General features: G+C 44.8%; 1 protein-coding gene across 1 annotated transcript in view; it reads right to left on the reverse strand.

The window, feature by feature from the left end:
- Positions 1-1,559: 1,559 nt before the first annotated feature.
- The window catches only part of LRRK1 (leucine rich repeat kinase 1), an 85,357-nt gene continuing 63,052 nt past the window's right edge, over positions 1,560-23,864 (reverse strand). Inside the window, exons 22-35 of the mRNA XM_083586102.1 lie at positions 21,968-22,131; positions 21,448-21,587; positions 18,944-19,193; positions 18,072-18,238; positions 16,664-16,861; positions 16,239-16,516; positions 15,386-15,580; positions 13,197-13,348; positions 10,544-10,661; positions 9,933-10,049; positions 7,532-8,379; positions 5,912-6,013; positions 3,124-3,973; positions 1,560-2,755 (exon numbers count right to left, since the gene is read on the reverse strand). Coding sequence (XP_083442228.1) covers positions 3,796-3,973; positions 5,912-6,013; positions 7,532-8,379; positions 9,933-10,049; positions 10,544-10,661; positions 13,197-13,348; positions 15,386-15,580; positions 16,239-16,516; positions 16,664-16,861; positions 18,072-18,238; positions 18,944-19,193; positions 21,448-21,587; positions 21,968-22,131 — 2,907 coding nt within the window. The 3' untranslated portion in view covers positions 1,560-2,755; positions 3,124-3,795. The remainder of the gene's footprint in view (positions 2,756-3,123; positions 3,974-5,911; positions 6,014-7,531; positions 8,380-9,932; positions 10,050-10,543; positions 10,662-13,196; positions 13,349-15,385; positions 15,581-16,238; positions 16,517-16,663; positions 16,862-18,071; positions 18,239-18,943; positions 19,194-21,447; positions 21,588-21,967; positions 22,132-23,864) is intronic.

Genomic DNA, 23,864 nt, shown 5'->3' on the forward strand with positions numbered 1-23,864 from the left:
CCAAATACCTTAGTGGGGTGCTTTTTCAGGTACCAATGGAAGAGTAAAAGAATGCATGCATGCTGTTAACAATAGCTGCTACTTATTTTTAGGAAGATTTCCCCTTCCCCTTTCTTTCTCTGTTAGTGTAATACACCACAGCCAAGCTGCCACCCCACCCCCCACCCCTGTTAAGCAGCTGAAGGTTTAGTGCATTTATCTACTAATTAAACAACTAAAAAGCATGCAGAGGCACACAGACACATACTTAAATAAATGTGTGAAATTCAATAAAAGTGGCAAGACACACACTGCTCCAAACCAACAGCTTGGTGCTAAAGCTCATTTCAAATTTTCAGCCGGCTGCAGCAAACTCTTGAGCTGCTTTGGAAGGTGTCACAACACCTAAGAGCGGATGCAGCCATCAGCTGCCAATTGGGAGTGACAGCAGCATGGCTTAATCCTTGGGACAGTCTGTCTATTTTGAAACACATTTCGCTTTGGAATAAGGTCACTGGAAAGCAACAGGCTCTGGAGCATTTAAAGTCGAAACCAAGCCCCCCGTTTGGAGCAGGAGGAGGAGGGAAAAGAAGAGGCTCCAGGCAGCTCATATTTTCAGCACATCTCACTGGCATTTGGGGAAGCTGATTTTTATTGTTGTTATTATGGCTTATAAAAACATTCCTCTGTATATGCTTGCAACAACAGAAAGTTCATTTTTATAATTGCCAAAGCTAAGTCCCCAGGGGCCTTCTCAGCATGTCATATAAACTCTTCTCTTCAGGGTTTTACATAAAAATAGCCGTAAACTCTTTTTTCTGTACAGAACTTGTCAGTTGATGGGGGTGTAAGGACATTTAAGGGAAAAGTGACATATAGCAAAGAACACCCCGTCAACCTCCTCCACAACATGTATTCCAATTTCTCCTACTGTCCTTATAATGTGCATTTCCCTGCATCAGGGGCAACCAATGCATGGGAGAAAGAATGACATACTGATGTCAGGACATGGAGCGAGTTGAATAAGTGGCAAGCAGTATGGGAGAGGGACTCTGCTCTGAGATGTCGGTTTTGGGGAACACCTAGTCCAGCTGCAAAGTGCCCCGCAAGATCCAAATACCAGCTGATTGTCAGGTCTTGCAATGTGCTCTGAAAGGCACTTTGTGGGCTCTGCATCAAAACCATGCAGGCAAAAAAATTAAAATCACCTGGTGTCATTATGACATCAGTTGATTGACAAGTGGGTAAAGGCGGTGGATGGGGAAAGTAATGACCTGACCCAGATCCAGTTCCTTACCTCTGCTTTATTGCTTTCAAAGTCAGCCAACCCACTGTGCCCAATTTTTACGACACCTTAAGCGGCACAGATTTGCAAGATGACCTAACTAGGAATTGTCTGCATTGTAACTGATTGCTGTTGCTCCCTATTCTCCTCAGAGCAACCAGAAGCTTTGTTTGTATGATTCTGCACTTACATTGGCAACTGAAGCTGCAGTAGTGCAATTAAACAGCTCGTTATTATACAGAGGGTTCTACACTCAGTGGCTCTGGATTTCTTGCCGGATGCATCCCCCCCCCCACTCCTGCTGGAAGAAACTGGAGTTAGGAGTTAACTGAGACTTCTTCCTCAAGCACAGAAGAAGAGCTGTAGAGTGTTGAACTGTAAAAACAAACAAGCAAAAGTCTGCTGCAGGAAGGGCAGCTGGGATTCTATAATGAAGGCAACACAAAAATTGGATCTGAAATGCATTTCCCCACTTTAAAACACCCCCCCTCCAAAGCCTGCACATCCCTCTGTTAAAAAACTTATCTTTTGGGGAGATAATGTCTATTTTTGAAATAGAAAACTGTATACGTGTTTTCATGTTTAATCTATTTTGGTAGTGCTGAAATAAAAAAATATTTTCAGAAAATCCTCCCCTCCCATAATGAAATTGGACCCCCATCCAAAGAACGATTGTCACACTAAATCAAGAGGATTGGGGGGGGGGGTGAAGCAAGCAGGGAGAAAGGCTGGGCTCACCATAGTGCCTTCCCTGCGCCCCACACCCACTCCAGCAAGTGGCAAAGTTCTCCTGGAACTGTTTTTTGTTTTACTCTGGGAAGCCTGACCAGCAGGCAGGGTCCTGGTGCTGCTTTTAAACCCTGTGCAGTGCTGGGGGCACAGCACCAACAAAGAACTGCAGCTGTTTAGTCCTTTGGTTAAGTCCCTTAGACAAGTAATAGCTGCACTTAAAAGTATTACTGAAATCAACAGAACAATATGCTTGTGTGCAAGTCCAATAAGCTCTAAGAGTTGTGCACTTCTTTTTTGTTTTGAGGTAATTTGCTACAAAAGCTAAACGGGGTTAATTTGAACTTGATTCCACGTAACTAAGGGCCCCTGCAGAGGGGTGGGGAGGCTGGGTTTTTGTTGGGCATATTCTGCAACATGTCATTGACACAATAATAGTGCATTAACAGTGGGGTTTATACTGGACTGTCCACACATCATTCTGCTTTATCTGTTGTTCTGTGGTGGTCATTATTGCCATGTACTGAGGCACTCTTTTGCTATTCTGCAACAAAAGCTGGACACCTCAACCCTACCCACCCCCAGGAACATTGGTGACACAAAAAATTACAGAAGGCAGTTACAGAACATGCACGGATTAGAAATGAAGCAGTATGTCCACCCTGAAGCTTGCAAATGGTATCAAAAGTGGGATTCTGTATTCATCTCTCTCTCTCCGTACTGCTGCTCAGACCAAAACCTCTGGATAATTTTATGAAGAAGCTACTTCCATCTACATGGGACGCGGGTGGCGCTGTGGGTATAACCTCAGCGCCTAGGACTTGCCGATTGCATGGTTGGCGGTTCAAATCCCTGCGGCGGGGTGCGCTCCCGTTGTTCGGTCCCAGCGCCTGCCAGCCTAGCAGTTCGAAAGCACCCCCGCGTGCAAGTAGATAAATGGGGACCGCTTACCAGCGGGAAGGTAAACGGCGTTCCGTGTGCTGCGCTGGCTCGCCATATGCAGCTTGTCACGCTGGCCACATGACCCGGAAGTGTCTGCGGACAGCGCTGGCTCCCGGCCTATAGAGTGAGATGAGCGCACAACCCTAGAGTCTGGCAAGACTGGCCTGTACGGGCAGGGGTACCTTTACCTTTACCTCCATCTACAGCAGTGTTCTCTTGGCAGCGATTCCGTGCCTTATTATTGCTATGGAATCAGAAAGCTGATGTGTGACTTTGGGGGTCACCCTCTGTGTTTCGGAAGACAAAGCTTGCTAACTACGGGGTCAGCACTGCATTGCAAAACCAACAGCACTACTTTGACCTTGAAGAAGTGCTGCTGCCCGTATCCACGTGCGTGCGTGAATAGATTAAGGGCGGGAGTGGTCTTCCCATTGACTATTGCTTAGCTAGCTGAAAATCCAAATGCATTATAGACAACGTGCAATGTGGGGTGGGGAACCACCTAAGTGCATAAAAAGAACCCTGCTGGATCAGGCCAATGGCCCATCTAGTGCAGCATCCTGTTTCCACAGTGGCCAACCAGATGCTTATGAGAAGCCCCCAAGCATGAGAGCAACAGCACTCTCCCCTCCTGAGGTGTCCAGCAACTGGTATTCAGAGACGTACTGCCTCTGACTGTGGAGACACAGTATCACCATCACGGCCAGTAGCCACCTAGAATGTCCTTTAGCAGCAAAATTGAACAGGAAACATCTAGTGTCCTTGGAGATCCTCATACGGAGATTGCTGGGAACTGAAACTGTGTGTCAGTTTTTGCGTCGTTCGCCGGGCATCCAGTCTCTGCCTCTGTGCCACAACTGCTACCTCCTCTTTCGCATGCAAGTCTCCAGCCTTCCCAGCTCTTCATAGGACCAGTAGAAAATGTCAAAGTCTTTGGCACCCCAGCTCTTCCAGGCGGCCAAACACCACTCTGTCACCTCATTCTTGAAGCAGCACACAACCGTGTCCTTGGTCAGCACAGCAGCATCCACCAGTGTCCTGGGGAACCCAGAAAAAAAGAGGTTTCTTTTTAAAAGAAAAAAAATAGAAGACAGAAATTTCCTTTTGCACAGTGTATATGCGCACAGTATGCGGATGATACCCAGCTCTACCTCTCTTTTAAATCAGAACCAGTGAGGGCGGTGAAGGTCCTGTGTGAGTGTCTGGAAGCGGTTGGAGGATGGATGGCGGCTAACAGATTGAGGTTGAATCCTGACAAGACAGAAGTACTGTTTTTGGGGGACAGGAGGCGGGCAGGTGTGGAGGATTCCCTGGTCCTGAATGGGGTAACTGTGCCCCTGAAGGACCAGGTGCGCAGCCTGGGAGTCATTTTGGACTCACAGCTGTCCATGGAGGCACAGGTCAAATCTGTGTCCAGGGCAGCTGTTTACCAGCTCCATCTGGTACGTAGGCTGAGACCCTATCTGCCTGCGGACTGTCTCGCCAGAGTGGTGCATGCTCTGGTTATCTCCCGCTTGGACTACTGCAATGCACTCTACGTGGGGCTACCTTTGAAGGTGACTCGGAAACTACAACTAATCCAGAATGCGGCAGCTAGACTGGTGACTGGGGGCAGCCGCCGAGACCATATAACACCGGTCTTGAAAGACCTACATTGGCTCCCAGTACGTTTCCGAGCACAAAGTGTTGGTGCTGACCTTTAAAGCCCTAAACGGCCTCGGTCCAGTATACCTGAAGGAGCGTCACCACCCCCATCATTCTGCCCGGACGCTGAGGTCCAGCGCCGAGGGCCTTCTGGCGGTTCCCTCATTGCAAGAAGCAAAGCTACAGGGAACCAGGCAGAGGGCCTTCTCGGTAGTGGTGCCCGCCCTGTGGAACGCCCTTCCAGCAGATGTCAAAGCGATAACAACTACCTGACATTCAGAAGACATCTTAAGGCAGCCCTGTTCAGGGAAGTTTTTAACGTGTGATATTTTACTGTATTTTTTGTTTTTATGGAAGCCGCCCAGAGTGGCTGGGGAGGCCCAGCCAGATGGGTGGGGTATAAATAATAAATTATTATTATTATTATTATTATTATGTATATGGCAAGGAGATTTTTTTAAAAAGTTAAAGCAAGTTTTTAGCTCTTCTGGGGCAGGTTTGAGGAACCTCCAGATGTTGCTAAACTAAGTCCAGTGATTCCTGGCCATCAGCCACACTTGCTAGGGCTGATGGGAGTTGAAGTCCTGCAACATCTGCAGGGACAAAAGTCCCCCACATCTGTTTTAGGGTGTGGGCAAATCCTGCTCCAATTTTTACATGCCAAAAACGGCAGCTAAACAACATTTCCAGGTAGGAGGGATGGTGCTTCCATGTTTTGCGTACCTCCTCATTGCCCCTCTCTTCGTAATTAGCTAATTTGGAATAACTTATATGAGGGTGTTAAAAAAAAAGGCAGAATAAATTATGCAAAATGAAGGAAGATAATGCAAGCCTGTTCAATTTAATTATTGAAGAATTATGCTCTTCTCGAACAGAGAAGCCTTTCAATCTTCACCATTCTACCCTTGCAGAAATATAGAAACGTAAGGCTTTTAAGCAACGCTAGCCTATTTATTTAACAGATTTATATCTTGCCTTGGTATACACACATCCCTTCTCCCAAGTTGCTCCAGGCTTGCTTTAGTTTTTGTCTTGTTGTGAACAGCACATTACCACCTTTCCCTTCGCCTCCCTGAAGTGAACTTCCTTCACCTTCATGCCGGTGAAAGAGGTTTGCAGGATCTAGCAGCAGGCTGAGAGCAAAGCTGATCCTGCTCGTGAGCAAATGAGGAGAAGCTGCCTGCCTGCGCACATGCCTCTTCTGAACTGCTCCTTGATCCAGAGATACTGTTAACAAGTGGAAATGTCAGCAATTGAACTGGGCTCTCTGTGCCTGCCATGTGAGGAGCGGCAGGTCTTTCCAAAATTGTCCCCTTTCCCATTCATCCTTACCCATAAGGGGCCAGCTCTGCCGCCTTCAGAACTGCTATGACTCTCCCCCGCTGAGAGATGGCTTCCTTCTCCAAGCCGATCACAATGATATCTCCGCCTCGCCTGGAAAGGGAAAGCAGGAGGATTTCCGTTACATGCAGCTCAGCAGGGGGGCCGATTCAACGGCAGGAAAAGTGCAGACGTTTGAAAAGTTCCTTGCGGGTGTGTGTGGATGCCTTGGAGCGGCCAAAGCAGCAGTCATCCAAAAGGCCACGGAGAAAACCTGAACTCCTGAAAATGGCAGGATTCTTAGAAGATCATAGAAGTCTGTCAGGCTTTGCGGAGGAGCAAAAACATACCCAGGGTGTTCGTATACAGCCTCCAATCTCTCAGAATGAGCTGTGGCCTTGAAGAGCTGTTCAAGCCAAGCTGCTAGGAAGTGCAAGGAGGATGTAGTTCAAAAGTGTGGGAGGCTATTAGAAAGCAGGGAGAAATTCAACTTGGGTTTCACCTGAAGCTGAATCTATTAGATGTCATTTTCCCGAAACAATATGGGAACTGAAACACATCTATCCTTTTCACTTACTCAATTTTTGCTATGTGGCTTCCCAGCCAAAGAATTGTTTACAAAAATGCACATACTGGGGGGAATTGTGCATAAAAGGCCAACGTGGTGTAGTGGTTAGAGTGCCACACTATGGCCTGGGAGAACCGGGTTCAAATCCCCACTTGGCCACGAAGCTCACTGGGTAGCCTTGGGACAGCCATTGTCTCTCAGCCTAGCCTACTCTCACAAGGCTGTTGTGGGGAAGAAACCATATACGCCACCTTGAACCCTTTGGAGGGTGCAGATTTTACCGGATATACTGGTGGAAACTACACACACACACACACACACACACACACACAGAGAGAGAGAGAGAGAGAGAGAGAGAGAGATGGAGATGAAGTATATTATGGAAAACTGCTTGCAAAAATGTGTACATTCTTCAAAACTGCATATAAACTATGTTATTTAGGATAAATTCATCCTAACTGTTGAATTTTCATGTGATTTATTATTACTATTTATTGAATTTATATACCACCCTATACCCGGGTGTCTCAGGGTGGTTCACAGAATAAAATCCAAGATATAAAACCACAAAATACCTAATAAGAATAAAAACAGCAACCCAATACCCCCCCCCACAAAAAGCGTATTTTAAAAGGGCATAGGACGCAAATCGGATCAACCAAAGGCCTGGTTAAAAAGGAACATTTTGCCTGGCGCCTAAAGGTGTATAACAGGCATAGGCAAATTCGGCCCTCCAGATGTTTTGAGACTGCAGTTCCCATCATCCCTGGCCACTGGTCCTGTTAGCTAGGGATGATGGAAGCTGTAGTCCCAAAACATCTGGAGGGCCGAGTTTGCCTATGCCTGGTGTATAATGAAGGCGCCAGGTGAACTTTCCAAAAAAATTGATTTATTTTTTTAAAATACAAACGGTGGCAAAATGTGGAGAACTGAATTTCTGACTGGAAAAATGAGAAACAGGAAGAACTGGGAAGACAAGTCAGGATGTCAGCGTGGGATCCTGAACCTCAAACGTGAAGGCATTCAAATCTTTGCAAGAGAGAGAGGCTGCCAATGCAATTTACCTGGGAATCCAGAGGAGGTCTTTCACAGGTAGGATCCTCACAGCCTGGAGGCAGCTAGCGTGAGTGCTGGCTGGTTCCAAATCACTGTCAGGCCCCTCGCAGGGAGTCTTAGGCTCCTGCGTCTTGTCGGGCTCCTCACAGTCTGTCGAGAAAGGAGTGCTGGAATAGCTTGCAGGGGAGCTTGGCATGCTTGAGGCAGACCTCATCAAGCGGTTGACCGACGAGGAGGAGACAGAGGACACAGAGCAATAGTCCGTCAAGGAGTCCTGGTGGTTTAATATCTGGATGCCAAGCTCTTGGCTGCGGAGGATCCCCACATCAGCAGAAGCATTGCTCCCGGGCTCTGGGCTCCTGTCTGTAGCCAGCTCGGCGGGGATCAAGGCCGAGGGCTGCTGAATGGTGAACATGTCCCTCAAGGGGCTGCAGTCCCCGCAGAAGTACCTTGCGCATAGCTGGTAAGTGGCCGTGTAATACATAACCAGGAGGTTGGTTGCATCGTCCAGGCACCAGGCCACTTCCTCTCCATTGCACTCTGAGCTACACACAATGGACACAACTGTGGACGGCGGTTCGTAAGGCTCCAGCCTCCTGGCGATCTCCATACTTGCACAGTCTATGATGAGGATCCCAGGGCCATTGCTGTACCAAACTTCGGCCCCGTTGTTTGCTGTCTCCATCGCTTTCACGGGGTAAGGGTTCTGGCGGGGGTCGTCGTCGCTAATCTTGAAGGTGGAGCGGTTGGCCGTGTGGGAGCAGAGGTAGCAGCAGCCGTCTTCGGGGATACCGTTCGGTGCTTGGAAAACAGCTATCAGTCCGTCTGATAAACCAGCCAGGACAAGGTAGGCATTCTAAAAAGGCAGGAGAGTTGTTTGCTTTTTTTAAAGGACTTTTTTGGGGGGGGCAGTAAATTAGAATTCTAGATTCCCAACCTTGATACAGTGTTATAAGAAATATAGCAACAACGCCATCGTATTTAAGCAGGGGAATTCATGAAGCTCTTGCGAGACGCATTAAATTTTCCAGGGGCAGGCAAAAATTCCAGGTTTCCTATTTGTAAAATGTATCCGTTAATCCATTCACTTTTGTTAGCGATGCAGCAAAAACTCTGCAGGGTTCTGATTACTTTAGCTGATCTATCCACCCTACAGCGAAACAATTATATTTCCTTAATCAGTGTAACAATGTAAACAGATAAGCAAAGGGCATTTTAGAAAGGTAACTGCCGGGGGGGGGATGGACAGTTCCCTCTCCTCCTGCCCAGCATTTACCTTTCTAAAATGCCATTTGCTCATCTGTTTGCATTGTTCAATTATTAGGCTCCGTCCTGCAGGCCAACATTGGCAGCAGGGAGAGATCAGGCGATGGGGAGGCAAGAAAGATGTGCTTTGCCTGCAAAGAAACAAGGCTGTTTGATTCGGCTGTGCGTGCCTGTTCCCAGCAAGGAACAGGTTTGCAAAGCCAAACTGAGCAGGATTTAACCTCCTCCATGTCAGCTGACGAGCAAGGGAGTTAATTCCTGCTGCTTTAGCTGAAAGTGCCTATTTTCTTCTGGGAACAGGTGTGTGCAGATAAGGCAGAACTGAACTCCACCTTCCCACCCATCAGCTGATGGCATGAGTGAGGACAGCTGCTTGACAAATGGTGAGGTCTGGGGAAAATGGCCTCACAGGCAAGTGGACCCTCTGGCAGGCCAGTATTAGCCCGCAGGGTGAAGGTTCCCCACCCATGGGATATAGAATTGTCTACAGAACTACATTTTTCATCAGCCAAGATCCAATAATATGTATCTCGCAACACCAGAGACCTTTTAAGAGTTTTGATTGATTACCAATGTAAGCAGATTCCAGCTAATTTAATTGCTAATTGGTGGAAACATGTAAAATAAGTCGGGGCACTGCAGGAAGATGCTCATATTTTTGCAGGCATGGGAGTCCAAGAGTCTCTGGTCATGTAATGGAAAGCTAGATTCAGGTTGTTAAAAGTTCTGAGGAAGTTATGAAAAATTTGTAGCCAGGGTAGGTAGGCCATCTTGTCTAGAAACACAGTGGAAGGAATCTTTGTGCAGCTCCTCAGTTCCCTTCTGAATTACAGCCACTCAGAGCTCTATAACCAGCATGTATTTTCATTAATTCCAGAATGCCTAGCATCATATCCAGCAGTTTTCCTGACTTGATTCAAAATGTATTAGAGTTAACAGCACTGAATGTGCACTGAAATACAGGGAACTGTTATTCCTAAAACTGCCAGCAGCAGGAGCTATAGTTGTATTTCTGCTGTTAACAACTCCTCCAGCTTGCTTTACTAATCTGAATAATTCTTTTTTTAAAAAAAGAAGAAGAAAGAGTCCTTTAAAAATGTGGGGTTTTTTAATGCTTCACCTTTGAAAACCACTCTGCTTTACCTTTCTTATGACAGGTACTGCAAGGAAACAAGTGACAACTGCTGGAGTGTCCACACCCTTTTGTGGAACCTTAAGAGGACACATGCCTTGTAAGCTGTACACGTAAATCTTTTGATCCTGTATGCAAACAAAATAAAGGAAACCTTTTCTCAACCATTAGGCATATATAGAATATGACAATATAGAAACAGAAGAAAACATGTTGTACACACTTTTTAAAAATTCAACTTGCTTCTGAAATAGGTGGGCACATATTGTCTGTTTTTAACTCATGCAAAAGTATTTCATATACCAAATCTATTCCTGTTAGATTATAATAGCTATTTTTTTATTACAAACATTTTAAAAAAAATCATGTGTTTAGTTTGTTGGGATTTAGGTCCTTTTTAATAATGCCGTCTGGGGGAGAAGAGCCGCCTGAGATGCCAGGCTGCCCATCTGAAGCATCCATGCCCTGCTGTGCCCTTCAACCCTACTAATTAACAGACCACAGCAGGCACCCGCTTAATGCGTTTGATGTCTGAAGCAACGGAGTGCCGGCAAGTGAGCAGAAGAGAAACTCTGGCTCAAAAACAGGTGACATACGAAATACCTCGCTGAATAACAAATACCTCGGTGGCTGTCCATAGATAACTCTGAACTTTCAATTGGCAGCACAGCTTCATTCCTGGGCAGCTCATCCTTGCAACTTCGACCAGTCCTTTCTCTACGTTAACTACCGTGTAGTTCCTGGAAGGAGGAGGAAAATAGAACTCATTCTAACAACAGCGCCAGAAGTAAAGCCAGAAACAGCCATGAGTACAGTGGTACCTCGGGTTACATACGCTTCAGGTTACATATGCTTCAGGTTACAGACTCTACTAACCCAGAAATAGTGCTTCAGGTTAAGAACTTTGCTTCAGGGATAGGAACTTGTTGAACAAACAACTTGAATTGGAATGCAAGAAGGGGAGATGTGGGGAAGTCTGGGAAATATGGTAATGAAAATATGAAACTAAAAATTTCAAATTTTTCCTTTTTATTTTATTTTTTCTGTATCTTTTGTTCTTTTTAATTTTTTTGTATTGAATTTGAAAAATCTTAATAAATATTTCATTAAAAAAAAAAGAACTTTGCTTCAGAATGAGAACAGAAATTGTGCTCCAGCGGCGCGGCGACAGCAGGAGGCCCCATTAGCTAAAGTGGTGCTTCAGGTTAAGAACAGTTTCAGGTTAAGAACGGACCTCCAGAACGAATTAAGTACTTAACCGGAGGTACCACTGTAGTGGAGAAAAATCATGGCTGTGTGTTTGGATGGTTCTCAAATTCTATCTCCCAGGGTAACTTCCACACTGTTGCTATTATGAGGGCAGGATTCAGACACCTACCACCAAATTCAGCTTATGCGATTAAAGTGGATTTGGCACTCGTGTGTAACTAGCTCACTTTTTTTTTTTTAAAAAAAAAAGACCAGACCTTTTGTGGTAAGGAAAGTGATAGGAAAATACACTGGGGTGGGGTAGGTAAAAATTGCCTGTGTACTTCCCTACAAACTAATCACAGCAATTGTTCGACAAACAGCCGAGGTTGTACAACCTCTTCACAAGCTTTGTGTCAACAAAGCAGGTAGAGGGCTCACCTGGAAGCAGCCCCGGTGTTTGGGGGCTCCCCACAGTGGGTGTTGTCAAGATATAGCTATCTACCTTCCCAACTGGAAGCTGGAAGGATGGGAAAGGAAGAAAAGTTCTTTCGGGAGAAGAAAAATGTAGCCAGCATGGTGTTGAAGCAAGAATGGAAGACTAGGACAAGGGAGGGATAACAACCCAGGTTCAAACAAATCATTAGCCTTCTAGCCATGAAATTCACTTGGGTGAGGTTGAGCTAGTCACTGTCTCCCAGGGCTAATCTATCTCACAGAGTTTTGGTGAGGATAAAATGGAAAAGGTGAGAATCATAAATACTGCCTTCAGATCCTTGGAGGAAAAGGGACGATCAATGAGCAAAATACATTTTCATTCCATTTGGCTACCAAACACCTGGATCCTCCAGGCCTAGTTAGCACAATGAAAGATGATGAGGTTGGTTCGGTTTGAAGAGGCCAGAGGTTCTGATACATTCTTTAAACAACAGCAACTTGCCTAGCTTGCCTAACTTGCCTGGTTTCCCTCCCCGTTCCTTCCCTCTGTATTCTGGGTCCCTTATTTTATCTATTTAAAGATTTCTACAGTTTTCCGCAAAATGCATCAACAATTTTAAACAAGAAAAGTTCATTAAACTATGTAAGGAATATACGTACATTGCAATGCGGACCAAGAATTTACAAATAAGGTAACCTAAGGTAACCAAAGGTTCACAAATGCAAAGGGTCCACACATTTAGTATTGCATTTGTTTGCTTAAGGGAAAGCCATCATGGCAATTGGATCAGAATGTTCCAAACAATGGCACAGGGGTGCATTTCCAAGGAGGAACAGAGAGTTAATTTTAATTTTGCTGCTACTCACAATAAGATACTGTTTGCATTTGGAAAGGAAAAGCCACAAGGCATCCATAAATTGATCATTGAATGCTGGATGTCTTAACCAGCCTGAGCACAAAACGTTACACATTAAAAATTTGAACCAGATGTGCTTTTTCCCGTTATTGTCCTGCTTTTTGGAAAAACACCCCCAAAACCAGCGTTATGAAACAACAGCAACAACCCTACCTATAACAAAAAGGAGAAGCCCGGGCATCAAAAATCTGGTCAAACCCAAGACATAACTTCCATTTTATCACAGCATTTATTTATAACATGTAGATAAATTAGTAAGATGGGCCCAAGGCTCTCATCTATGGCTGGAAAGGAGATTCCTCCTTCGCAGGAAGGATCAGATGGTGTCACTAGTGGAGTAGAAGATTCACATCTCAAATTCAAAACACTCTTCTAATCCTAGTTCATCAAACGCCCTGGGCTCAGGGATTCAAAATGGTGGCCAAAGTAAATAGTCCTTTTTCTGATGGCCCCCAAACACTACTTTGGTCTACAATGAACTCTAAACTGGACCACTGAAACCTTCTCATTGTGGTGGATCCCACAAGATCTCCGTTACTACATTATCCAATGTAATGCGCTCATTACAAGGGTCTCTGTTTTCCATCTGCAAAGTGAGAATACCCAGCCTTCCCTATGAATACAAGTGAGCATCTTCTGTATGCAGCTCAAGGGATGCTGAGCGACGGCTTTGTTTATGCTGAACTAAAGATGACAAGAAGGATCTAAAAATAAAAACAACAATACACAAACCTTGCGTCTTCTTTCCCATCCCAGAATACGACTGTGCACTCTTCCCCTTGGGAAGAGAAGAAGGACAACTGCTTCCCACATGGCAGCAGGTACATGAACGTAGCAAAAGTAGGTTCTTTCATTCGTCCTATCACAGAGGTGGCCAATGGGCGCTGTGTGAAAGAGAGGACAGCGTAATGTGACTACGAAAGATTATGGTATATATGAAATTACTTCCTGTCCCCTTCAGAGCTCTGTGTCTCCTTTGAGGCACACACCATGAAGAGCTCTTTGCTCCACTGGAATGAACAGAGACACATGGGGCTACACACATGAGTCTGTGAGGGAAACAGGAGTCCCCTAAGCATTACTTAAAGGTACCATAGTGCTCAAAATGTATTTATTTCATAAAATTTACACACCGCTTAGTTGTAAAAAGTGGTTTGCAAATAGAAAAAAACAAAGTATCATAAAAACTGTTCAAATATATATATATTAAAATCAGCAATAAACTACAAACAGATTAAAATACACTTTGACATTCTACATATCTGGATAGGGTTGCCCAAATGACATTGTTTTGCAGTTGTTTGGCATATATAGTGTGAATGGGCAGCTCTTTGCAAACAATTCCCCCCAGTCAATTCATTTTTGCATGCTGTTTTCACCAACCTATGTATTTTCATCCACACTTTCCCTTAATATATGCATTTTATAAGCACATCGTTTGGAGAACTGCATCACAAAATCCAAAGTGTGAATTCTGACGGGTTACTAACAATCTGGTTTGCATATTTTTGGGAAGCATGGATTAGCTAGGCTGCTTTTACATGCTGCGACATTGTGGAAGGGATCAAATGCTGGTTCAAGAAGCCAGGGCCCAGCAGAAGTGCGAATTAGCAGTTTCTAATTAAAGCGCAAACCAAATCCAATTTGTTCCGCACCCCTACTAGGTGATCTGAAGCGGTCCCCATTCTCTCTGAACCCAGCCTACCTCACAGGGCTTTGGTGTGGATAAAATTACAAGAATCATGATATGCTTCTTCTGAGCTCCCTGGAGGAAAAGCAGGGCCAAATATTATTAACATTAACAAATCAAAAAGTCCAAAATCCACGTTAGTGCAATACTTTCATTAGCTCAACCAAAATGTCACAGGATCCTGTGCAGGGCTATAAAATTACCCAGAATTCATCATCATAAAAGCAACACAAAGGGGGTGAGAGCCGTCTGTTGGCCAAGGCATCTGTGTCTGCATCTAGTAACAGCCTTAAAGCTGTTTTTTGGGGGTGGGGGAGAAAGGCAGCAGCAGACATTCAAATGAGGCCCTTTCAGGTGCTCTGCAGGTTTCAGGTTGCAGAGCAGCCTCCTGGGAACAGCTGCCTACTTCTTCTTCATTCCTGTTCTCTGCTTACCAAAGGAACTTGCCCTAAGGACAGAGGTGGAACTGGGTTACCAGCTGGTTATTGTATCTGCAGAAACTGGAGGATGGGGCCCCTCATTATGTGCTCTCTCCTCCTTCCCAGGAGGTCTGGTTGCAACCTGAAAATTGCAGAGCACCTGACATCTGACTGTCTGCTACTCAGTGGCGTAGCGTGGGGGGTGCAGGGGGGCCCGGCCACACTGGGCGCAACATATGGGGGGGGGGGCGCGCTCGCACTCGCAGCTCTCTGCCCCTACTAAAATCCACGGGTTAGGGGGCGCAAATTACTTGCCTTGCCCCGGGTGCTGACAACCCACGCTACGCCACTGCTGCTACTGCCTCCCATGCTCCATCTTAAAGAAAGAGCAGACACAGAATCATCCAACTGAAGAGTAGGAAGGGACCCTGAGGACCATCCAGTCAAACCCCCTGGAATGCAGGAACATGCAGCTGTCCCATACGGGGATCGAACCTTGGTGTTATCAGCACCACGCTCTACCCAACTGAGCATAGATGGCTCTCCTTGTTCCAGCACTTTTAAATCACCCGATGAAGAATTCTGTGAAACTCAAAAGCTTGCACGCTATTAATTTTTTTACATTTTGGGTAGCTTAATAAAAGTTAATGTGGATTTTGGATTTTTTTGTTGTGAGTCAACTTAATTTGAAATAGGATTACCTAATAGGCCTAGGTAAACTTTTGGGCTGATGAAAATGTATGAAGAGCCCTGTTTGTAACTCAGAAAATGGTCAAAAAGGACCCTGTTGTGCCAAGACAACCTTCTCGTACCTTTTCTGGCTTAGTGTCCCAACATTCCATCATCAAGGCCTGCATTTGATGGAACTGTACTTCTTCGGGCTGGCCCAGGACAGGCCGGATCCCCTTGGATAGCTTCTTAGCAATTTGAAGCTGGTGCTGGCCAAGCACAGGCCGCTGCCCAGACAACACCTCATAGAGCACCATTCCATAGGAAAACATGTCAACCTAGGAGAAAAATACATGCCCATTACAGAGATCTTTGGATTTTGGATAAGCTTTGGAATGAATACTATGCACAGTTGCATTCTTGATTGTTTTATTTTTGCAAATTTTGTATACGACTTGATTGTCCTAAAACCTCAAAGTGGTTTGCAAAAAAAAAAAAGTGGGGGGGAGAGAATAAATGTATTGGCCAAAAATAAATATTTATAACAGTCAAAAAACAATTAAAATCAGAAACTCATTGCACAAGAGATTTTACAATCTGTTGTGCGATAAAGTTACCAGCCACTCTGTTGGTGCAAAAACATTTAGCTTACTTTGGAACAAGTGTATCAGTGACTTCAACATAGCGCTACATTGGATACAACTCATCATTTTTGAAACATCTTGGCTCTGGTTTCTATACCTAACTAAGATCAGAGGTGCCAAGTTGAATAAAACATTGGGGGGACCCAGGTAAGCCCTGCCCCACACAATCGATCACAAGATACACACCATTTGAATAGCTATGCCCATCAACTTGGGGGTCCCCAGCCCCCTGAAACATTTTATGGGGTCACTGAAGGGGCCTTAGCCCCTAGGAGTTGGCTCCTATGCCTAAGATAGGCCCTTTAGTTCTGGGTGTGAATTTCTTCCACAGAAGCAGACACCTGAGACTTACCTTTTCATCATAGACAATCCGAGGTCGTATCTCGGGGGCCTGGTACCCTGGTGTGCCCTCCACTCCCAGAGCGCCTTCGTGAAAGGACTGTCGAGATATCCCGTAGTCGGATAGTTTGATATTGATGCTTTCCTTCACGTCTAGAGACCACACTAGAATGTTGTCTGACTTCAGGTCACAGAAAATGATGCTCTTCTTGTGGAGGTAGGCCAGGCCTGCTGCTATCTGATAGGCTACTTTTAGGGTCAACATGTGCCCTAGTGGCACAAAGGATGCCCCTATAGAAAGAGAGGGGAGAAAATATCACTGAGGGGGAATCGCTAGAACTGCGGCCCTCTGCTCCTGCAAAAGACATGCCATAGCCCCCTCCAAAAGGACCATATGGACCCAACCTTAAACCACAGAAGGACTATCCAAGTTATTACCTTTAGAGCTTTCTGACAACACTGTGGTGAGGCTGCCCAAAGGAGCCAGCTCTAAGGCGAAGCAGAGTGGGTGAATGCTAATCCCAATCAAGGAGACGACACATGGGTGCTGCAGTGAGTGGAGCATGCTGGCTTCCTGGCGGAACTCGGAGAAGTTTTTCATGGCATCCATGGCTTGCAGGTGTCTCAACATGGAGTCTAAGCAGAGGAGACAACGCGCTGCTGTTACATTATTTTGGGCATTGGCACAACCACAGAAGAGTAGCCCTGCTGGGCTGGATCAAGAGTCCTTTGGAGCAGAGAAGACTATGTATGCGACCACGGCTGTGTGGATGTTATTGGCCCAGAGATGGAAAGAAGATAAAGTCCCGACCAGAAAAGAATGGCAGATTGAATTGATGGATTATGCCGAAATGGCAAAAATGACTGGAAGAATAAGAAATCAGGACGACCAAAATTTTTAAAAAGAATGGGGGTAATTTATAATTTATCTTAAAAACCATTGTAAACAGTTAAAATTGTTAGTAGGATTGGATTAACACTTGTAGTTTAATGGCGAATTTTGGATATAATGGAGATTTGGATTAGTATAAAAGATGCAGGAGGAAATGACTAACAATAGGACCCACAAAGGGGAGGAGGGAAGTCCAGGAGATTCCTTGGAATCTTGTTTCTTATGTTGTATATTGGATATGTGATTGTAAAACTGCAATTTGAAAAACCAAATTAAATTATTTTTTTAAAGAGTCCATTTAATCCAGCATCCTGCTTCTGACTGAGTAGCAGTCAAGATACTTCTGGGAAGCCCATGGTCAAACGGGTCAATGACAACTATTTCCACCTTTGAAATAAACCCCTGTGCTCATTTCTCCACACCTCAGTTCCATGCATTGCTCAGACCTCTGCCCTGTAGAACACTAGATCAGGCTTGCTGCTTTTATTCACACGTGCACGTTGCACAAAGATTTACTAGAATGCACCAAACCTCTCCATCCCTTCCACACATACAAAATCCCCACACCAAGATGCACATTCTTTCTTGTACATTGTAAAAGCTGTATTTAAACAGGTGCTCCTGGTACCTCAAGTATGGAAGCTTGTTTGCTGGTAAGCATGGATAGCTTTTGGTGGCGAGGGAGAAGGACCCACAAGGAACTAGTGTGGTGTGGAGGTTAGAGAGTTGGACTAAAACCTGGGAGACCAGGATCCTAATCCCCACTCAACCATGGAACACACTGAGTAACCTTGAGCCAGTCACTCACTCTCAGCCCTATCTACCTCATCGGGTTGTTGTGAGGATATAAAATGGGAAGGAAGAGAACCATGCATAACAGCAACCTTGAGCTCCTTGGATGAAAGGTGGGATACAAATGTAAAAATAAAATGTGATAAATAAGGGCATATTCACCTGTAGCTGAACCAGCAGAACTCTTGCATTTTTTAATCTGAAATCGCTTCACGGCCACTGGCTTCCCTTCGTACCGTGCCTGATATATAACCGTTCCGCTTCCTCCTTGGCCAAGAACATTGTTTTCATTTTCAGTGTATTCTAGCTTTCTGTTTTCTAGAAACAATCTGCCGGCCACGCATGTGAGAGAAGGGAAAAGAGACAGAGAGAAACCTTATGATTGGGAATGAAGAGATACGCACATGGAGTTGTGTGCAAGAAGGCAACGTCAGGCTTTAAGATCACCCACATCATCTCCAAATTCTCTGGGAAAAGACAGCAAATGCTGTCCCCAGTCATGATGGGGCTTTCACCCCAACTATTTGCTGCCTAGAGCTGTGTCAAACAAAACATCTTTCTTGTTTGCTCTCTCACTCATGAGCCAAGCTGCATGACCAGTGGCCTCAAGTCCTCATGCAAATTCACATTTGTGTATGCCATGTATACATTTTTGCAAAGCGATTTCTCCTGAAATAATGCAATTCTGTATATTGTTTTCACCCATTTAAGCACTTCTATGCACACTTTACTCTAGTATAAGAAATTTTCTTTGCACACAGGTGACTTGGCTGGAGAACTGCACTACCAAATTCGGAGAAGTGCAAAATTTCTAAGGACAGCTTTGTTTTGGTTTGTGTCATGTGTTTTGGAACATGCACATTGGGTAGGTTTGCTTTTAAATTCAAAAACTGAATTTCTCCTCCATCTCTGCTTGCGGTACATATGCACAAACGAGTAAATCTGCGAAATGATTACAGCAGAAAATGGTATGGGAACGAGAACTGGATATTGTAGCTCTGGGGAGGGAAAAAGAAAAGGGACATTAGTATTACCTGGCAGGGAAATCTGTCATGAAAAGCTCAGGGACCAGCTCCTGTAAAGGGACAGGTATGGCCGGGTGGTGAACACAGGTGATGCTGTCCAGCTCAATGGCGGTTAGGACACAATCCTCCATGTTGAAGTACTGCATGTCTTCCGTTTCCTGGCTGCCTTTTCCTTCTTGACTTTTAGGGGTGGAACAGACTGGGCAAGGGACATATTGCTCCATTAACAGAGTCCCATCACTCTCTGTGGCTGTGAGTGCTGAGGAGGAATTAAGAAACATCATCATCAACATCGCTGCCCTTCCATAGATGAAACCATGCTCAAGCTGGCTTACAACATGAAAAGATTTATGTACAGGCAACCCCTGTTTTGTGCACATGTTTTGTGGTGATTGCACATGTCGGTGGAGCGCACATAAGCCCACCCTGCCCCATTATCCCCTCTTCTGGGTCTGAAAACAACCTGCACATGCATTCTTGTGTGTTCGTTCAAAGTGCGCAAAACGGGAAATGACTGTAATTATGAAAGTAAAAACATAAATCAAACACCTTTCACTCAAAGCTAACTGGATCCCATTGATGAGGCTGCAGCATGGGTATTTCAAGCTTCCAGAAAGGAATGTCTTTTTTAAGGGAATCACAATGGGAAAATTCACAGGAAAGGACAAAGTCTTTTTATGAAATGAGTTCTCTGGTATGCACAGAGCTCAACCTCATAAAGGGAGGGCTTTGTGTTACACAGTTTGACATTTAAGGCAGGGCTTTTTGCTTGTAAAACAGAGGAAATTAGCATAGCAGTTTCCTCTTTTTCAGTTTGTTTTTGCCAAAACTACATAATTGTGAAATAACAGACTCGGTGCTTAGTCCGATTTCATAGGGGATGCTTGTATTGGTTTTCATCCTTCTCTTGCCTACAATTCAAATGCAAAACCTACACACTGACCAGAATTTGCATTTGATTTGAAAAACTGTTTTACACTCTACCCTGCATTAGCAACATTCATAAGCTATCATGATGGCCACCCAATTAAAGAAATCACAGGTCAATTAATCATGTGGATTTTAGCCAGCCAATTAAATGTCATGAATGTGTACACAAGCAAAAACAGTGGGTGGTCTCCAATATTAGTTCTACTCAGAATAGGATTATTGAAAGCAATGACAAGACTAGCTTAAGTCTACCTATTATATTTAAGTTGCTGCTGCTTTTGCCGTTCCGCTGGCTGCCAGGGCATGCATGCAGCTAATGCCCTCTCAGCCATCAAGGCACACACCCCAGAGGAGGCCACTCATTGGCCAATTTGAACTTCAGCAGCTGGTAGGAACTCAAGCCAACTGCCCAGGCGGCCAAGGGGAATTCCCTCAATGGCTGCCTGTCCATTGCCCAGAATGACAACCTGGGTGGAAGGGGCAAGCATTGATTGTTCTTGATAATTTTAAAAATGACTTTTATTAACATAATTTAATAGTACAGAATAATAAACAATTAACTTTATTATATATTTTTTAAAAAAGTAGTGTTTCAACAAACAATATTTTTATATCCCTGAGGATGTACTAATGTCAGAAAATCACTAGCCTGGAATCATTATTTGTTGGTCAGCAACATCTGATCGATTGCACAGTGAGATTAATTGACTGCTTAGTGAGATTAATTACTTAGAAGACCTTTCAAATGGACTCTGATTAATTAGGCAGCAGATTTTATTTAAAAATATTGCTTTTGATAGTACTTATACAAAACAATCACCACCTTGCCGACAAAGGTCCGTATAGTTAAAGCTATGGTTTTCCCAGTAGTGATGTATGGAAGTGAGAGCTGGACCATAAAGAGGGCTGATCGCCAAAGAATTGATGCCTTTGAATTATGGTGCTGGAGGAGACTCTTGAGAGTCCCATGGACTGCAAGAAGATCAAACCTCTTCATTCTTAAGGAAACCAGCCCTGAGTGCTCACTGGAAGGACAGATCCTGAAGCTGAGGCTCCAATACTTTGGTCACCTCATGAGAAGAGAAGACTCTCTGGAAAAGACCCTGATGTTGGGAAAGATGGAGGGCACAAGGAGAAGGGGATGACAGAGGACGAGATGGTTGGACAGTGTTCTCGAAGCTACCGGCATGAGTTTGACCAAACTGCAGGAGGCAGTGGAAGACAGGAGTGCCTGGCATGCTCTGGTCCATGGGGTCACGAAGAAGTCGGACACGACTAAACAACAAAATACAAAACAATAATAGAAAATTGCACAACCAGCTTCTGATTCCCAAGGTGGCTTTAGATATGCATTTCATGAACATTTGTGTTTTCTTCCACTCTGCGGATCCAAGCCCTCTCATGCAGCATAGGGAACTGAAGGCTGTTCAAAGATGTGGTATAAAACTGATCCACTCAATGGAGAAGAAGTTGAAAACACCACCCTGGGTGCCCAGATCTTCAAGGATGCCTGAAGTGCAGTTCTTTGGGTCATGGCCAAGCCATCATTGCTGTAAGCCAACTTTTTCAGAAACAATTCTTACCTGGAAACCATTGGTCTATTAGAGAATTGACATGATCGGTGATGAAAGCCATTGCTGAGAAATCTCTCATGTCTGACTGGCAGATGATTTTAATGCCGCCGCTTTTCTTCTTCTTCCAGTTTACGTTGGAAGACTCAACACTGCAAGGAAGAGAAACCCGAAAGATGCGCTTTTGAGAAAGGGACGGGAGAGCAGGATCGTTATAGCAATTCCTGTTGAGTTACAGCTGCCTGGGGTTTTAGCCACTGGAAGAGCACATGCTGCGTCTGCAGACGGGCCCAGATTCAACCCCTGGCATCTCCAGGTATTATCTCCCAGGGTGATTCACATCAATAAAATTTGGACTTGTGATGGCCCAGCAACCCGATAGAACACTGGAGGCAATCCTATATAGGCCCCATGGCTCACCCTTTTTTTTGTAAACAGTATATTGGGAATAAATCCAACATTTTAACATTGAGATTGCTTTGGGTCTTGTGAGAAATGTCCCTGGTTGTACCTGCCGTGCCTCAACCATTACCTCAGGTAGCCTCCATCAAAGGTGACAAACAGCCCCTCTTGCCAGTAAATGGTGTGGTTCCTTTTCACCCTGAAAGTGCTGCATCTGTTGCGCTGTGTGCCTGTGAAGCTGTAGACAGCGGCTCTTTTATTCCTGCTCTTGCCCGTCTTCTTGTTTTCAACGAACTGGAATATGAGAAAGAATTCAGAGAATCAGGTGCAAAGTCTTCTCAATCCACACACATATGCTCTTGCTGCCAGTCACACATTTGCTAATTGGAATCAATAAAATGGCCCTAGCTCGGTGCAGAATGCCCCAGCTGTCTCTTCAGGGATGGCTGAAAGAGACTGCTGCCCAAAACTCTGGAGTGCCTTTGGCTACTCAGTGTAAGACAGTGCTGAGCCAAGCAGTCATGGGTCTGGTGTAGCATAAAGCAGCTCCTTAACTGCTATATATTTTGCATATTTGTCTGTTATGGCCATTTGTTCTCTATGTGTTCAGACGCTTCTAGATAAATTGTTGTCAAGCTCAGCATGAAGGTCCCTGAGGATGTCAGGCACCATTTTGAATCAAGCCGGTGGACCAAAACATGACTTTGGCAAGACTCCATCCATTTTGTGTGTGTGATTGGTCCAAACCCACTAACAACAACATCCATTAAAAAAAACACAGTATTTTTTGGTTTCTAATAAATCCTGGGCAGCCCTGGGCACTCCCCACTGGTGTTCTATACGGAGTGCAAATTTCCTCCTACACATTGCAAAATATTTGAATATCATCTAAGAGGTTGTTTTCCAGGATAGAGAATGGAGAGGTGCATGCAGAAACTAGAATACTGTACAAAAGTAAGATTCACCTTTGTTGCCCCACCTACTTTTCTCTGGCCCCACCCACCACTGGCATGTGGACCCCCGAAGGTTGCCCTGAGGTGAATGTGGCCCTTGGAATGAATGACCAATTTTCCATTTAATGTAACAGAGCTGGACTGCACTCTGCATAGCCACCATAGTCAGGAACAATGCTAGGCTATTTTTAGCATCAGTTTTTTCCCCTTAAACTGCATATTCATAAGGAGCCTGATAAGCTCCTGCAGCCCCCCTGGCATCATTCCTGTCATCAGCACTGATACAAATCAGCTGAACAATTTGATGCGATGACAGGATAACAACAAGATAACAAGATTGGGTGGGTAATTACACAGATTGCCAATGAAGTTAATACTAATGTAATCAGTGTGCCGAGAATTAAACTAGTGCCAAATGCGTCGCCACTGAGAGTTTTAAGCAAAACAAACTGGTGATGACAATCATGTTGGAATAATCTTTGTGTGAGGATAAACAAAACAAAAGAAGTCTACTCCAACTTGTTAGCGCACATTCTAGAACTTGTGTCAGACTGCTCCCAAAATGCCTGTCATTGTGCAAGGTGAAGGGAGGGTATCAGACATGCATATGGCTTGTATATCGCAAGGACCCTTCAGGAGACAATTGGACCCCCATTAGGTAGTGTCTCGCTGTCCTGCCTTCCTTTTCCCCCATTCCCCAGAGGAGTAAGAGGGAACATAAGAGCCTGCTGGATCAGACCAATGCCCCATCTAGTCCAGCATCCTGTTCTCACAGCAACCATTCCCTTATATAGGGGACACAGTTGAGGTGGGCATAAATATTGGAAATTTGGGTGCAACTCAGCTTGCAGAACTCGTCTTGCAAGGAGTTAAAACACAGAGTAAGGGACCTTCAGATTCCTAGCCTACCTATGCATATCTCTCTTTCCTTTGAAATCTAGACTGATAAGTCAAAGGATGCATCCTGTATACAACTTCCTCCTCTTCTTCCTTTATCAACACCTCAGGATGAGAGGTAATCTTGGGTTTATCCTTGGATAATAAAGGAAAAAGCACAACTTCCTTTGTTTTCAC

This window comes from Podarcis filfolensis (genome assembly GCF_964270895.1).
Source record: "Podarcis filfolensis genome assembly, chromosome: 14".
In the NCBI taxonomy this organism is placed as follows: domain Eukaryota; kingdom Metazoa; phylum Chordata; class Lepidosauria; order Squamata; family Lacertidae; genus Podarcis; species Podarcis filfolensis.